The 17,523-nt window shown below is 40.7% G+C and overlaps 1 protein-coding gene across 4 annotated transcripts in view; it reads right to left on the minus strand.

Moving 5' to 3' along the window:
- Positions 1-8,994: 8,994 nt before the first annotated feature.
- The window catches only part of brpf1 (bromodomain and PHD finger containing, 1), a 69,384-nt gene continuing 60,855 nt past the window's right edge, over positions 8,995-17,523 (minus strand). For all 4 annotated transcript variants that reach the window (XM_080854147.1, XM_080854148.1, XM_080854146.1 and 1 more), the window contains 4 exons: positions 16,034-16,167; positions 12,212-12,327; positions 11,735-11,889; positions 8,995-10,797 (listed from right to left, as the gene is read on the minus strand). In XM_080854147.1, the coding sequence (XP_080710273.1) occupies positions 10,614-10,797; positions 11,735-11,889; positions 12,212-12,327; positions 16,034-16,167 (589 nt within the window). In that variant the 3' untranslated portion in view covers positions 8,995-10,613. The remainder of the gene's footprint in view (positions 10,798-11,734; positions 11,890-12,211; positions 12,328-16,033; positions 16,168-17,523) is intronic.

Raw genomic sequence — 17,523 nt, forward strand, 5'->3', positions numbered from 1 at the left:
TTGTAAATAGTTTTTGAAAGTGTAGATACATTTCGTATTTGAAATCTGTATCTGTAAATACATTTTGAAAGTGAAGATAGGTTTTGAAAGTGTAGATGGTTTCACAGATACTAAATCTATGTTACATATACAAAATCTATATTACAGATTACAAAATATTTATGGCATTGATCTGATTCCATACTATGGAAACACAAGAGGCTGGCTTTCTTTTAGGTGGAACAGGGGGAAGGCTCAGTTCAAAAGAATATTAAATGAAGACTAGTAAGAAAAAGAGTCTTCGCATCTTCGAAGGTGAGCTATTTTTGTAGATATTATTTATGTGTAGCCTAAGGTCTACCATTACACCTCTTTCTATGAAACACTGATTTGTTTAATTGTTGCATTATTCCACATTGTTGAGATATGTTCATTATGTACTCAGATGTATATGTAATGTAATGCTGTACTGTAGTATATATATAGGATTACGCCACAGGGTGACGCTAAGGTACAGGCTATATGTTTGCCATATGTTAGTTTGCCATATGTTAGTTTCAGTTGAAGTAGCTCTGACCGTGAGACTGAGGTGCCAGCAGCCTGATGAATAAATACGCCAAGAACGGCTAAAGTCAAAGTCAAAGTCAAAGTGTGTTCATTATTGCATGTACCAAATTTCTTCAGCACAGCAAAATTCTTGCGACTTGGCAACCATCATCATCTACGCAATAGACATCATACATATATCATATGCCAAAAAAAAACATAAAACTCTATAACATTATGACAATAAAACATATAACATGTAACATTAACATACAACAGTTTAGAGAACAACATATAACTCTATGACACTATAACAATATAACATATAACATATAAAATATGACATTAACATTCAACAATTAGATTAGAAGGGCTAGCAGCAGTTTAAAGTGTGAAGTGAGGAATGTTGAAAATAAGTTAAAATGTTTATAAAATTGTGCAAATATATCTCTAGGAAGTGAATAGTATGAGTGGGGGAGCAGGGAGTAAGTGAGGGTGGCGACTGTTCAGTGCGTCAGTGTTGCTCATTCAGAAGCCTTACAGCCTGGGGGAAAAAGCTGTTTGTGAGTCTGGTAGTCCGTGTTCGGATGCTCCGATAGCGTCAACCAGACGGCAGCAATGAAAAAAGTCCATAGCCTGGGTGGCTGTTGTCCTTTAAAATCTTTTGTGCTTTCCTCAGGCATCTAGTGTTATAGATGCCTTGCACGGAGGGGAGATGGCTGCCGGTGATACGCTCTGCTGTCTTCACCACCCTCTGCAGGGCCTTGCAGTCAGCAGCGGAGCAGCTACCATACCAGGCAGTAATGCAGCCTGAGAGAGGATGCTCTCAATGGTGCATCTGTAAAAGTTTGTCAGTGTTTTAGAAGACATACCTAACTTCTTGAGTCTCCTCAAGAAGTATAGCCGCTTTCTGTGCAGTTTTGACTGCTGAGCCTGCCTGCATGGACCAGGTTAGGTCATCCTTGATGTGCACACCGAGGAATTTGAAGTTGGAGACTCTCTCCACTTCAGCTCCCTCGATGTGTATGGGGTCCTGACCCCCCCTCTGCAGCTTCCTGAAATCCACGATCATTTCCTTGGTTTTGCAGACGTTGAGAGACAGGTTGTTGACTTGGCACCATTCTGCCAAGCCCCTTACATCATCTCTTTAGGCGGTCTCATCATTGTTAGAGATGAGACCCAGGATGGTAGTGTCGTCTGCAAACTCCATCATTTGTTCTTTTCATCCGAATGCAACGGTAGCTGCAACAATAGTGCACCACATCTCAACAGGTTATGGGCCCAGGAGTCGTTCAGAATATAAGTTTGACAGTTAGAAAGTCGCAACAAACCACGTGCTAACGGGCAGCTAGCTAAGGAGAAGAGCGTGCTAGCATGATGGAACAACGAGGGACGAGCAGGTTGCATCGACCGACATTCGACGGAGATGAGACTAAGTATGAGATTTGGGAAACCATAATGTTGGGATATCTCCATTTGAACGGACTAATGGGACACTGTTCTGAGAGAACCGAGTTAATTTTACTGTTGGATGACGTTAGTTATGTTATGAGGGATGCGCCCAATGAAGGAAGAAAAGCTCTGAAAATATTGAGAGAGTATTATGCAGGGAGAGGAAAGCCCTGTATAATCAACGTGTACACCACGTTGACATCGCTTCAGAAGGCAAACCATGAAAGTATAATGGACTATATCATCAGAGCAGAAACCACCATCACAGCGCTGCAGAATGCGGGTGAAACGTTAGGAAACGGCCTGCTAGTGGCTTTGGTCTTAAAAGTACTGCCTGAGAGTTTTAAGCCATTAGCAATACATGTGGCACATACGTACGATAACATCACAATTGCAGAATTCAAGACTAAACTATGAAGTTTTGAAGAAACAGAGAAGATAAACGCAGCTGAGTCGAGCGACAGAGTGATGAAGACTCACTCCACTTTTCCATTGGAACGAATTATCGGCAGGCGGTATTTCGCCAGAGGTCGTGGTCAGAAAAATCAAGGTTTAACTGTCATGTAGCGAGTGTCAAGTAGCAAGTTCAGCTGCAGTGCAGCGCTAATAGCATTTAATAGCATAAAGGATCGTCAACTTTGAAAGTCAGGCGGCGGCGAAACTGTGCTCAACAGACGGGATTTCGTCTCCATTCATTCTCAATAGGAGAGGGACGAATTTCGTCTCAGTGGAAACGTACAGTCAAGGGACAAGTGGTCGCCCGAGGCTGGAACAAAGACGACACAGAAATGGTATGTTTCGAGTGTGGCACCAAAGGCCACAGAGCGAAAGCGTGTCGACAGAAGACATGGTGTAGTTTTTGCAGAAGTGACACACACAAAGATGCCACGTGTAGGCGTAAGGACAAGAACAGTAAAGACAAACAAGATACGCACAGTGTCGAGCTGGCAGACGGCACCTGGTGCAGCGGGATAGCTCAGCGGAGGGGGAATGCTGAGGTTTCCCACATCGACAGCAAGGGACAGCGACGGAAGGCGATGCTGGGAGACGCTTTGTTCGTACCGTCATATCCCCAGAGCATCTTCTCAGCGAAGGTGGCTACTACGAGTGGAGCTACGGTTGTTTTTAAAGAAGATAAAGACGTCCTGATAACCAGAGACGGTACCAGATTTAACATTCATGTGTATGGAAAGCTGTGTTGTGTATTTGCATACTGAAACTGAATCTAATGATAAGTGTAATGCCTGTCACGACATACAGACATGGCATGAAATATTAGGCCACTGTAACTATGACAATGTTCTTAAGTTGCAAAATGATGATGTAGGTATGCAGATCAAAGGCAAAATGGGTAGGCCCAAACAAGAGTGTGAGGTGTGTATTCAGGGAAAGTTTGCCCAAACCAGAAATAGGGACACTGATACCAGCAGTGGCGGCGCCAGGGGGGGGCTAGGGGGTGCTCTAGATTGGCCAAAGCACCCCCATAGCACCCCCAAGAAAATAATGGTTTATTTAGGCCTATTATTGTTATTTAATTTCATTCTGAGTTCTTAATAAAATGTATTGTGTGTTAATAATATTTGAATTAAAAAAAGAAAATAACAGATTGAAAAAAACAGATTGTTCACGTAGCACGACACAGATACGTTGCGCGTGAACGTGATTGTTCAATGAGTAGTAGGCTAAGTAACAGTAATCCTCGCGATCGGTCAATTCTAAGTCAAGCGTTCACAAAATCACGAAAATGGATCGGTATTTGATCCGCAAATTTCCTCGAGTTGAAGAAGATGTTCAAGAGGAAGAAAAAAATGCAAGAGGTATAGGATTCTGTTTCTGATGTAGAAGAAGAGGAACGTCCTAGTCAACCCTTCACCTCTACTGAGGGCGCTGCTAGCCATGCTTCTAGCACCCTGGGTGACTTAAGCATGAACGCCCAGGATGGTCCGAAAAGTCCGAAAAGTCTGGCAGTTTAAAGCATTCGTTTTTGCAATTACACTATATCTTCAAGGATAACTAAAGCTTTAGGTGAGCGACTTTATTGCTTTTATTGGTCAAAGTGGATTTTTTTTTTGTAAAGTACATCTAGGCCATTAGCTACAGTTGCTTTAAACTATCTTCATTTCTTTTCTTCCTTTTTTATTCTATGAAGTTATACAGCTTAATACTCAACTGACTTGTTAACAGGACTTTTACAAAGTTATACAGCTAAACACACAACCGGCTTCAAATGAATGTCTTTGACATAAATCTATTCACTTTGTGAAATACTTACACGTAACAGCCATCAGAGGTTTTATATAGCACAGTAGCTGAGCCCATGAATGCAACTTAGCAATACATGCCCAAACCAAGTGCAGTAATTCTAGGGTGCTGTGGGAAAGAGATATACACGTAAACACATAATGGCATTAATACTTAAGATAAACACAAACCATAAACATAGTAATACAAGTTAATATAGAAAATGAACTAAACTAACGTGCCACACAAAAAAAAGGGCGCGTCTAACGAGCTAAGGTCCGGGACGCGATCTGGCACTCCGCGAGTGGGCGAGACTCTCCACTTTGTGAATGAGGCGCGCCTCACCTAGGACGCGGGTCTGCCACTCCGCGCCTGGGCGAGACGCTCCACTTTGTGAATGAGGCGCGCCTCACCTAGGACGCGGGTCTGCCACTCCGCGCCTGGGCGAGACGCTCCACTTTGTGAATGAGGCGCGCCTCACCTAGGACGCGATCTGGCACTCCGCGCCGCATTGCATAGAGACGGGCGCGGGCGCACATGAGACTCTTATTAAAGATCTTAGCCTACTATATACGGTGCGTACATGTCTCCGTCCAACTTCATGTTCCATGTATCTTTGTTCCTGGCGGTGAAGAACATGGATCTGCAGGAGAGCCAGATCGTGGAGGATGACTCCGATGGAGAGGATCTGTGACTTTCAAATTCATAGTTTATGCACTCCATTGGTACTTTATGCTTTGACTTTTGACTTTGTTAATTGATTTTCTTTCTTTCATATTGACCATTGTTACCATTGTACATTTTTTTGTTGAGCCACTTAACATTTTAGAGTGTATTCATATCTATATCTACTTATTTAAAATTGTTGTCCCTATTCATTGTATTTATATCATATCATGCCTCCTACCTCATATTCATTGTATATATATCATATCATGACTCTGACCTCATATTCATTGTACTTATATCTTATCATGTCTCTTACCTCATTCATAACTTCTATTGCTACCTTCACCTGTACCTGTATCATGTCTGCACTAATGACCAACTATTGCTGCCAATGTTACTACTGCTCATATCCCATATATCTTGTACTGTCATATCATACTGTATATATCCCATCTATTTATTTTTATATTACCACAATACATATGCAGAATACTCTGCACTCTTCTGCTATGGTTCTTCTGGTTAGATTCCGTTGTCTCAGTACTTGTGCTCTGTACAATGACAATAAAGTTGAATCTAATCTAATGTCATTTTTTGACCTCTTGATTTTTGGTCAATTTTGTACTCTGTGCAATGACAATAAAGTTCAATCTAATCTAATCTAATGTCATTTTTTGACCTCTTGATTTTTGGCCAACCCCCTGTGTGATGTTAGCCTGGCCATTACCAGCCTGTGACTCCATTTCTTTCCGTCAGTCAGTCTGGCAAAACCCCATGCATTTTCGTTTCCGAGATGGGCGGGTGCTTAGCTTGAGGTTTAAAATCATTGGTGTTCCCTTAACCAATCAGCAACGTTTGGTAAGCATTCGGTCTGTCTCTCCATTACTAACGGGGCCATCTGGTAGATTAAACTCTTCCCAAAGCCAGTTGGGAGAAGAGCTACGACGTCCTTTCCAATCATAAAACTTACAAGACAATCCTCTTGTTCTCCTTTTGATTTTCTGATGTTCTCGAGAGTTAAACAATTCTGGTAAACTACAAACTCCGCTGGACTACATGCACCTCGGCAAGGCGAGTTTTGCGTCACAGCTCTGAACTGTTCGCTGATTGGTGCGGTTGTAGGGTGAAGCCTGGAAACGATGTTAGGCGGGGCTGGGCCAGACTACGTATGAGCTTGAAATCAAATCAGGCGGAAATACGTAGGCTGGTGTCACCAGGCTAGTGTGATGAATCCGTGTATCATTCGTTCATTTGTTTTTCCGATTTAGACGAGAATTGAAAAAATGAAAACAACGTTTGATTTCTCGTTTTTCCCTTTTCAAAACCAAAACCAGAAATCGGATTACGGTTCGTTTTCTCGTTTTTTCCATTCTGCACCCCCAAACGGAAAATGGAAAATGAAACATTCGAATAACAAATCCTGGCCGTATTGGTTGTCATATTTCAAAATATTTCTAAGTCCAAACTGGTTAACCATGGGAACAGGTGTCCGAGAATAGTACACCATCAGCGGACTGGCCCTGAGCAGCTACACCCCTGGTTCCATCCTCCACAGGCACCAGGATGTGAACATAATGTGTCCGAGGACAGTGCACCTTTAGCGGACTCGCTACGAGGTGTGTGACCCTTGTTATCATCATCCAGAGGCACCAGGATGTGAACATAATGTGCCCGAGGACAGTGCACCATCAACGGACTCTCTACGAGCTTATAGGCCCTTGTTTTCATCCTCCACAGGCACCGGGATGTCAAAAATATGTGACCGAGGACAGTGCACCATCAACGGACTCTCTACGAGCTTCTAGGCCCTTGTTTTCAACCTCTACAGGCACCGGGATGTCAAAAATATGTGACCGAGAAAGATGCACCATCAACGGACTCTCTACGAGCTTCTAGGCCCACCCAGGTCGGACGACCGATTTGCACGTCAGGACCGCTACGGGCCTCCACCAGAGTTTCCTCTGGCTTCGCCCTGCCCAGGCATAGTTCACCATCTTTCGGGTCCTATCGCGCGCGCTCTTGCTCCACCTCCCCGACAGAGCGGGCGAGACGGGCCGGTGGTGCGCCCCGCGCCAGGGCGCGGGGATCCCACAAAAAAAGCAGCGTGGATTTGTTATTCGAATGTTTCATTTTCCATTTTCCGTTTGGGGGTGCAGAATGGAAAAAACGAGAAAACGAACCGTAATCCGATTTCTGGTTTTGGTTTTGAAAAGGGAAAAACGAGAAATCAAACGTTGTTTTAATTTTTTCAATTCTCGTCTAAATTGGAAAAACAAATGAACGAATGATACACGGATTGAGATGTCACATGTGTTGTCAATCACATGTGGGCGCCAATGTTGCGCCAATGTTGTGGAAGTTGTATTGTTAAACGGTGAGTACTATGGTAGATTCAAGTGTAAACTTTGAATACAAATGCTAGTACAACTTCTATACAGTATCTGTAAGGTTGTGAGTGTGCAGTAATGTAAGGTAATGTAAGTTGGATTCGTAAAACGTAATAAATTACATTGCTTGACCGTGTAGCTGTTTTTCTGTTTTGTTACCGACGAGAATGAGTAAGAGTCTCAACAACGTTTATAGGCTACGTGTAGCTATTTGTTTTGTCCTTGTGAGAATGAGTAAGATCTTTAATAAGACTCTCAACAACGTATATAGTAGGCTAAGATCTTTAATAAGAGTCTCATGTGCGCCCGCGCCCCTGTCTCTATGCTATGCGTCGCGGAGTGCCAGATCGCGTCCTAGTGAGGCGCGCCTCATTCACCAAGTGGAGCGTCTCGCCCAGGCGCGGAGTGCCAGATCGCGTCCTAGGCCTTACCTGGAGCGGTCTAACCCCAGGTGGCCGTTGACAGGTTGCATGTTGCACTTGGGATCCATAAAGGCCCTCCTACAAGTGACCAATGCACAGCCCACTGAGCAACCCTGTAAAACCACAGACAATTCCAGAAAATACTACTGAGAGAGCAGCAAGGCACATCAAATTAAATTAAAAAGCCACACAATTTAACGTGAACCTACACAATTGTGCTGCATGGTACATCCTGAGATGGGAGAGCTGTGCTTTGGTTAATGCTACAGTCTCCATCTTAATATCCCTGACTATATGGCCTCTGCTGCTGTGCAGACAAAAACACCCCAGTTACTGATGTCTGGCACACAGTTTTACGCACTGATCAGAGGCGTTTGACAGCATGCTATGCTACAGTGAGCTAACATTACTTCAAAACTGTCACATAATTAAAAATGAAGGTCTCACATTCCGGGGTGAATAACAATGTAATTAAGCATAATTCACTACTGAAAGGAAAGGCCGCTGTCTGCAAATTATAACATTACCTGAGTTTTATTTGCTTTGCAAGTAAATCAATTTACCTTGACTGGATGGAGGTCGGGTGAGTTGCTGTTGAAGTTCACTTCACTTTGAAGACACTTCAGAGATGAGTTTTTCCACAACTGTTGTTTTGTCAAAGACTTCAAAGACCGTGCCGTGAATTGCAACTCAGAGAGTGGCAGTGAAGAAATAAACTATTGCAACAGTTTGTTATATCAAATGTGTGACAGTGCATGCCCCAATGATTGTCTTTCGAACACCAATAACCATTAACTGTGCAAAATGTAATCCAATCATATGCATCTCTCACATGTATGGATGAACACAAGGAACTTCAATGGCAAGGTCACACACACTTTCTCCTCATTTGGACCATGAAGAATGGACCCACTTCTTGGATCACTTCGGTTGATCTTGTGCTTCTTGATGGGTAAAAGATGTTTCCATGTGTAAATTGTGTTCCCAGAACCCCACATCTCATCACTCTTAACCTCGTTAGGAAAGTTTAAGGAAAGAGGAAGTACAAGACAAACATGACTTCTTATCAGAATGAGATGAGACAAAAAGTCGGGATGTCTCGTCACCACTCTTTACAAATAAACTCATTACTTAACTAATTAACAGGTGTAGTCACTGGAAACATATTGTGAAAACCACTAAAGAAAGGACCAAAGGCTTCTATACCAAATTATTTTTATTTGAGGCACTCATGGGTATAGTTGCTTTGACAGTGAAAAAATGGATGTAACAAGAGGGTTTCCTCTATGTTGGCAGCTTGCACAAGGAGAACACAAGAGGGCCATCTAATGGAGTATGGTAACGTGATTCTCTGTATTATGGCACATAGGCTATGTTTAAGCATTGCAGAAAGGAACCTATAAAACCAGAAGAAGTGCATAGTAGCCTAAACTTTTGTATTTAATACGAATCGGATGAAATAAAAAGGGATTAACTGATACAACTATTTTTTCACACATCTCTAATGAATGGACATGTCTATTGGGGAAGTTATCAATGTTTTTCACTTCTCTGTATTTTAGCTTTTACTTTTCAAATGTTGCATTGTAATGTTCTGCTGTGATATCAGAAAACACGTCAAAATGTCTTCTAACCTCAACCTGTTGAACACAGGCATTAAATGTCAATGACGCTCATATATTCAATTCAATTTTATTCATACAGTCCCAAAACAGAGCCTGAACCTCGCTGGAGCAATTCACAAAATGATCACAAAATTCACCATTTTGTTGATTACGCACATAATTGCAGGGCTTCAAAAGAAACTATGTATGCAAAGGTAATGCATTTCACAATGTAGACTGTTCAAAGAATGTAATGTTGAATGTTTTAAACTCATTATTCATATTGGGTCTGACCTCAGCTAAGCTGTTTTTCATGAACCTAAAAATGTTACTGTGGAGAGTCCCCAGAACCTGAGAGAGGGAGTGAGATGACATCAGCTTTCTTTCTTCTACAGAGGTGAGACCTGGCTGGGGTTAATGTCCAACAAAAAAGCATCACATTTGAAATCTACTGAGGAAGAGTTATGGCATGATGAGTCATAACATGACATTTGTGTTCCAAACACACCCGATCATGTTCTATTGCATACCCTTTAGCCTTATTTTAAGTTAATTTTATTTCAGCTATGTGAAACTAGGTTATGGAAAGTGGATACAGATCAGTATCAATGCAAAATTTGAAATGACACAGAAATCCACAGAACAGGTTCTATTCGCTTCACAATGGGAAGATTCATAGACGCTTAATTAAATGATTGATCCTTTAATTGTGTTAATTTTCAAAACACAAAAGTTCCATGGCCAGCTCGGTTCTCCATGGTCCCCCAAACATTTAACCCCTATTTACTACACACACCATACCAAACGTAAAGAAAACAGACAAAAAAAACTGCTACAAGTTTAAACACAATAGGTGGGTGTGGAGCTAAGGTGTACTTGAGTGTAACAATGTATGGAAATGTTGGAATCAAGTATTATTCAATGATTTATTTGTATGATCTTTTTATGAAAAAGCCATGATATTTGTGTATCTTTGCCGTAGAGGCAAGACAGTCTTGGTTGCACAGTGTTGTAAATGTGTGGTGGTGAATGAAGCTAAAGGGACACTGATAGTTATGAGTCATTTGTGTTCATGATCCTTATTCCATTGAAAAATGTAGAAGTGAAAAACAGAAGTGGTCTAAATTTCTTTTAAATTACATATCTTACAATGTGACATTTTATCTTCCTCAGCACAAACTTAAAATAAAACTACTGCACCAAGAAGGGATGACATCACTGAATGTGTATTATAGTTCACGGGTCAATCCTTCCATTGCTTTTTTTCAAGTGAAGTTGTGCATTTCAGATAAGGTCTGTGCACATGCAGGTGCTCAGTCACTGTCACTGGTGTCACTGCTGGGGTCTCCCTGAACTTTGTTCCGGTGCTGCATGGCCCGGTGATACGCCACCTGCACAGACTTTCTAATGTTTGACTTCCTGCCCTCGTTCATCTTGTCTTTATCCAGTTCCTGATCCACTCCCAGTGGCACCAGTTTGGAGCGCGGAAGCCACTGCCTGAAAATACAACAAAAACAATGGTAGAACACACTTTTGATTTTGAGAAATGTTACTGAAGTGGAACAGAAGTCCAATGCATTAAAGGTCCACACATCATAACATGAGATTTTTTTACACATAGAAAAGAGAAAAATAGTCCTGCTTAGTCTGGATTGTTGACTGATTACAATACATTTCTGTATTCCTTGTGTTATAAACAGCGAAAAGTCATATGCCCTTTCAGTAGGCAGGAATGCTTCTGATCAATTAGGCTTCAAGACCTATATTCAATAAAAAGACCAACATACTTTACTAGTACTTTACATTTTTGGGAATGTTACATCTGGATGATGGCTAGATAAGATAGATCGATCGATAGATAGAGATATGATGGATAGATAAGATAGATCGATCGATAGATAAAGATAGCATATTTTGATGAGCTGTTATCAGAGGGTTTAAAATGACCCAACCGTACACCACTGTTCAAAGAGAGACCCCTGAAGTTGATGATCAGCTCTAAATAATGTGGCATGGCCACAGACTTTATGATGTGAAACAATGCAACTAATAACTCATTTTCTTTCATAGAAAACATATTCTGTCACAGTATACAAAATTAACAGTTATGCCTTGGGTTTTTGCACACTGTTATGTTGCTTTCATAGATCACATTAGTCTCTTAGGTGTAACAGTTACAGAAACACTTTTAGCCCCAGGAAAGAGTAGGAAAGGGTTTCCATTGATCTAGTAATACAAATAATAATTACAAAAATCAATGAATTGCTTATGTGAGCGTGTAATGGGTTATTACTTAGAAAGTCATGTTTTTTCATCATGGTGTGATTGCAGAGAAGAAGCCACACAATGATGGGAGAAAACAGCTTTGAGATAGGGATGTACAGCAGAGAGAGATATATATATAATTGGCCCTAAAGAATTGAAAGAGACTGACCAGGTCCTCTTGTTGTCGAAGAACAGGACCAAATAAAGGTGTTCACGAGCCTCCTGAGTCATCTGCTCGCCAAGCTTGAGAACATCCAGTGGAGGCACAGGGATCGGCACCCCCCTATGAAACACACCCTCTCGTGGCATTTTCGGGTCTATGATCTAGGGGGAGTGTTAAAAACAAGTTAGAAAAGAGCTGAGAATTATAAATGGTTAGAGAAAAAAAAATGGAAAAATGGACAGAAAGACTTTATTCTCATCATTGCAGCTATGTTCTTTCGTTCCATGAACTCAGTGGAAAACATAAAACCTGTGTCTGACTACAACTTCAGTTGGTCTTTTTATAGGGTGAGATCATTGCCATTTATTTCAATTATGGTAGTGTTATATGATATAAATTAACAGCAGATGTTGTAGTTCAATGAAACTGAAAAAGATGTATTCTGCAGGAACTCAAGAAGAGTTGGTCCAATTCCTGACTTACCAGTGCTGGGTACGATGGGTAACCTCTACACTTGGCCCATACTAGGTCCAATGCATCTAAAGACGTGTAGTCATCTGAAGTCATCCAACAACCAGACCTACTGCGGCTTCGGACAACTGGAACACACAAACACACACACAGATTGAGTTATTTGCCTTACCATGGTCTAAGACCGTTCCGTACCCCTTCAGACATTCAATTCCAGCTATGAAAAATGATAATTGGATTTTCAAAAACATCCTATGTTGACTTAGTCAGGATTTGTTATTAATACTTGTAAGACGATCCTGGACATCATGTACGAGACAAAAACAGATCCCGAGGAACAAGGGCACAATAAACATAATTTGGGCAACATTTCAGTGTGAACCAAGTCTGTGGTAAGTAGTGTCATAGATCATTTACTTGGATATGATATGAGGATCCAAGATGATGCTCCCCTTTGTGTGAAGTTGTTGTACAGTTTTGACAGATTCTGCTTAGTGTATCCTTTTTTTGTACATAACTTTTAGTAATGCAACACTAGCCCATACTGTGTAACATATGAAAGTACCTTATGTAAGGGTACGTTTTTTTTTTACCTCCACCTCATCCAAAATGTTTCTCATAACGGGAGGTGTCAAAGGCTTTTATCATTTTTATACTGTGGTTGCCACACGTGCATTTGGACATACTGTATGTATAACCCACAAACAGATTATTTGATTCAGTCTAAAAATAATCCAACCTATTTACTTTCTTAGTCATGGACAAGGATAATCTGCTTGGTTTCAGTTGGTCTCATCCAAGCCCAAATCGTTTAGCTTGCAAGCTGTTTCTGATTCTTTGCTTGCTAGCTCGCCAGATAACCCTGGAATTCACCACATTAACACCAAAATGTACTTGACTGCCTAAACATACTCACTACAGTAGCCTACTGAGGGGCAGTTTATCAGTAAAACTGTATTTACTATAGGTGGTATAGTTCCCATTAAAAGTAGTATTGATATAGAAAGGTGATCTAACTTCCATTCCGTCTTAAAGGCGTAGATCCATCTTAGGTTGTTTAAACCTCTACAAGCTCCAAACCGACCCGGAGCTATAGCATGAGGGTAGTGTCATGCCAGCTCAAAGCTCTCTCCAATGTTGGGCTGTGGACACAGCAGTTGGAAGGTAAGGGCTACTTCTTAATTAGTTTCATATTGGGTAGAATAAGAACTAGCCTCTTCATTTCCAGAAGCTTGATGATTAATTCAAAAGTGGGATTTACCTTAAGTACATGACATTAGGATGGACGTGTGAATTCTAGAATGGTGTCGATATCGTGACACCCTATGGGTGGAAATTAGTAAGGAAAAACAGGGCGAATAATTATAACAACTAGAATGCGTTTCGTGAACGAACTGCGAGAGTGTGCTTGCTCTGTTGCGGCCATGACCGAGAGAACAAGTGCCTTGGAATTGGGGCAGGTGTCAGCTCTCCAGCTCTCCCTGCTGGATGAGCATGCACAAATGAGTATGCACAAATGAGTATGCATGAGTGAGTATGCATGAGTGAGTAAACATGAGTGAGTATGCACGAGTGAGTATGCATGAGTGAGTATGCATGAGTGAGTATGCATGAGTGAGTATGCATGAGTGAGTATGCATGAGTGAGTAAACATGAGTGAGTATGCACGAGTGAGTAAACATGAGTCAGTATGCATGAGTGAGTATGCATGAGTGAGTACGCATGAGTGAGTACGCATGAGTGAGTAAACATGAGTGAGTATGCATGAGTAAGTATGCATGAGTGAGTATGCACGAGTGAGTATGCATGAGTGAGTATGCACGAGTGAGTAAACATGAGTGAGTATGCATGAGTGAGTAGAGCCCTGGTATGGAAGGTGTCTCTTAATATTCCTAGTTATACAGTTGAATGGAGAGGGACAGAGAGAGAAGAGGAACCGTGCGCAGGTGTCAGTGAGAGTTGTCAGTGAATCACAGGTGCAAGCCAGTTTAATGAGCCTATTATGATGTCATAATGCCTCAAAGTTCTGCCATGCAAGTCTATGGAGAAAAAAGGTGATGGAAAAAGAGGAATAAAAAAGGAGTGGCAAGGAGTACCGCCACGAAAAGTCATAGCAGCTTGCACCGGATCGGGCCGGACGTTTTGGTGTTTGAACGGCGTCTCTATCTCAATCGGGCGAGGAGTAGTTAGCTGCAAGAAAAACTACTAGAATAAAAAAAATAGTAAAAAACGAAGAACAATAGTGTGCTTCCCTTCGGGCAAGCACACTAATAATACGACTTGTGTTCTCATGATAATAAAACTTAACAAGTACTATACAGTTATTTCCAGTGGACACTACCCTTTGTGTGGCGCCCCCTAGGTGTTCAACTTGATTGTTCTGCCTTTGTGTTGAGTGGTTGATCCATCATATCCAATCGTATGAGATTACCACATCCTGTTATCGGGATAGTACCAATGTGTCTTGGTGGCCCTCCCGAAGACGGTATCACAATTTACACACAATTGCACCCACATTTACTCGGCCCTTGCTCAGAGGTTAAGGAACCTACATATCTTGGTATTCCCATGTGAGGCTGGTACCAATAGCACCTACAAGTGTTATCCACTCACTGTTTATTTATAGTAAGTGGTAAATGGTGACATGGAATACTTCATTTGTTTTTCTGTGTATAATTAGCTGTAAGGACTTTAACTGATTATGAAAGGAGAGGGGAGGAAGCTGACAGGAAGTGTATGTGTGGGACACCTGTGACACCTTCCTGGCAGGTGGAGAACCCATCACTGAGTGCTGATTTCTTTGCAAGAGAAGAGGAGTTTTGGGGAAACCTTTTGTTTGATTGTTTGACCAGGGCTGGATATTATGTAAAGGCCTTTTTACCGTTTTCTTTTTGGGCCCTCCTTTGTTCCGTCTCATAATGGACAAAAACTTCAAGGGACTTGATGTATGGTGTCATGTATATAATTCCGTTGTTATTTCGATGTTTATATTTTCATGATTGAATGTACCTGAACTAAATTTTGTGAGACATAAGTAAACTGTCTTGAGTTATTTATTGTTGAAATTTGCACCTCTACAATGTCTCGGATAGTTTATTAACAATTTTCTTTTGAAAGAAGCCTGTTTGTTATAAGTTTTCAGTTTTTTTTTACCCTCCACCTGTCTCCTTTCTTTAATGGTTAGAAAGTCTCCGTTCTTTCTCTGATCTCCCTGTCTGATCGCTTTAGGGCAGGTATTCCAGATTCCATGTCATTTGGGACTAAATATAAAGTAATGGCACATTAGAAAAGCAGTCGTTTTGGAGATATAAGGACATATTGACCAGAGTTTTTTGAGATATAAGGAACGATTTACCAGAGTTTTAGAGATATAAGGATATATTGACCAGAGTTTTGGAGATATAAGGATAGATTGACCAGTTTTCTTGAATAGGACTTAATATGCAAACACCGTCAGATCCACCCCATTTACTAGGCTTTTTTTCATTTGCATTTACAATTGCACATGCAATACTCCTGGAATATTCTCAAACGCAATACTCCCTGGAATATTCTCAAACGCAATATGCTCAACATTTGAAAAACACAAAATGCAGAATAAATGCAGTATGACATTACTAAACAAGATTAAATCATCTTCTAAAGTACACAAAAAAAAATCTGAAAACTTCTGAAAAATCTGAAAAATCTAATGAAAAAAATGATATATATTTTATGATCAATAAAGGTATTATATGGTACTGGTCAAATTATTGAGAAATTTTAGAGTAAATATATCCTATATGATCAAAACAATTTGTTTATCAAAAAGAGAAAAATGTGAATGAATCTCACTATGAGATACAGCCCGATTCGCTCCCACTGAGTAGGTGTCATTCTCCGTTCCTGATGTCTCTTCACTGCTGTCCTCTTGAAAGGCAGAACGGGAAAATGAAGGCTTTCCACGGCCCAGTTTAGAGGGTGTAGTACTGAGGAACAAGGGAGATAAAAAGAAAGAGAAGTAAGTAAATAAGACAAAAAAATATTACTTGTAATAGTCTAATGTTTTTCTCATTAAAAAATAAACAAAACATTTGTGAATTTGGCAAGGCTTTGTTTGTGATATTCATTTAAATAATGAATGAGTGGGATTGCTCAACCAATCACACTATTGCATTCTTAATAGTGTGGTTTTATTTATTATTATTAAGTTTAATTACTAATATGAGTTTGAGTTGTACACAGGACAACATGTTAAATACCTTGTGCTATTGACTGTTAACTTCCGCCAGTGGTTAGACCTCTCAACATTACATGCAAGGAATCGTATGTAAACAACCTAAACTATGTCCTCTAACACATTTAGGTAAACCACCACCATAATATTACTTAAAAGTATTTGGTGTTTGCTGTGCCGTTAAAAGAATACAGCAGACATTTTCCAAAATAGCTACAAACCATGCAGAGAAGCTATGACATGCAAACCTTACAAACTGAAACCTTGAATGGTCAAGTCTATGTTATGAATTTAAAACATTTTGTAGAGCTTAGTAAGGAGTATACAAAATAACATCAGCATTTTAAGTCTCTAAACCCATTAGAAAAAATAATAACATTAATGGTAAATCAGTGGTTATTGTCAGGTTGTTACGACACAAAAAAACTTCAAATGTGACTCCAACAAACACCCGAGGTGACTCCAATAAACACCCGAGGTGACTCTCATAAACACCCAACGTGACTCCAATAAACACCCAACGTGACTCCAATAAACACCCAAGGGGACTCCAATAAACACCCAAGGTGACTCCAATAAACCCCAGCACAGGTTTCGGGTTTTTGAACTGACCATGGAAGACATAAGGAAGATGGCACTGCAATAAGTCTAAGCATTGCCCTTGTTGAACCATCTCTTCAGATGCCCTTGGTGTAACTTCCCTTTGAATGAAAGTGTGAGGACTGCAAGGAAGAACGTTGTGATATGAGTCTTGATTACATCCCATTGAGGATTATGTTTGTGTCTAGTAAGTGTTAATTGATTTGCTTTTAATTACCCAATAAATAAATGGCGCCATGACACAAATGCAAGAGCAGAGGTCAAAGTAGCATTGAAGAACCCAAATTCCCTTTGGTTGAACTCAGTGTGAGGAATCCAACAATTTTGGCTCACGAGGTTCAAATGTTGTGTGTGTGAATATACCTCCAAATTGGCCCCATTGGTGTCATTAGAGTGCTTGAGTCTCATACATCAAACCTGCCGAATTGAATGAGGGTAGCAGCCCAAATCATTGAGACAAATTTCACAACTTGTAACCCTGAAGTTCTAGCCAGAGAAGCAGTGGAAG

The sequence above is a fragment of the Sprattus sprattus genome (genome assembly GCF_963457725.1).
Source record: "Sprattus sprattus genome assembly, chromosome: 16".
NCBI classification, from domain to species: Eukaryota; Metazoa; Chordata; class Actinopteri; order Clupeiformes; family Clupeidae; genus Sprattus; species Sprattus sprattus.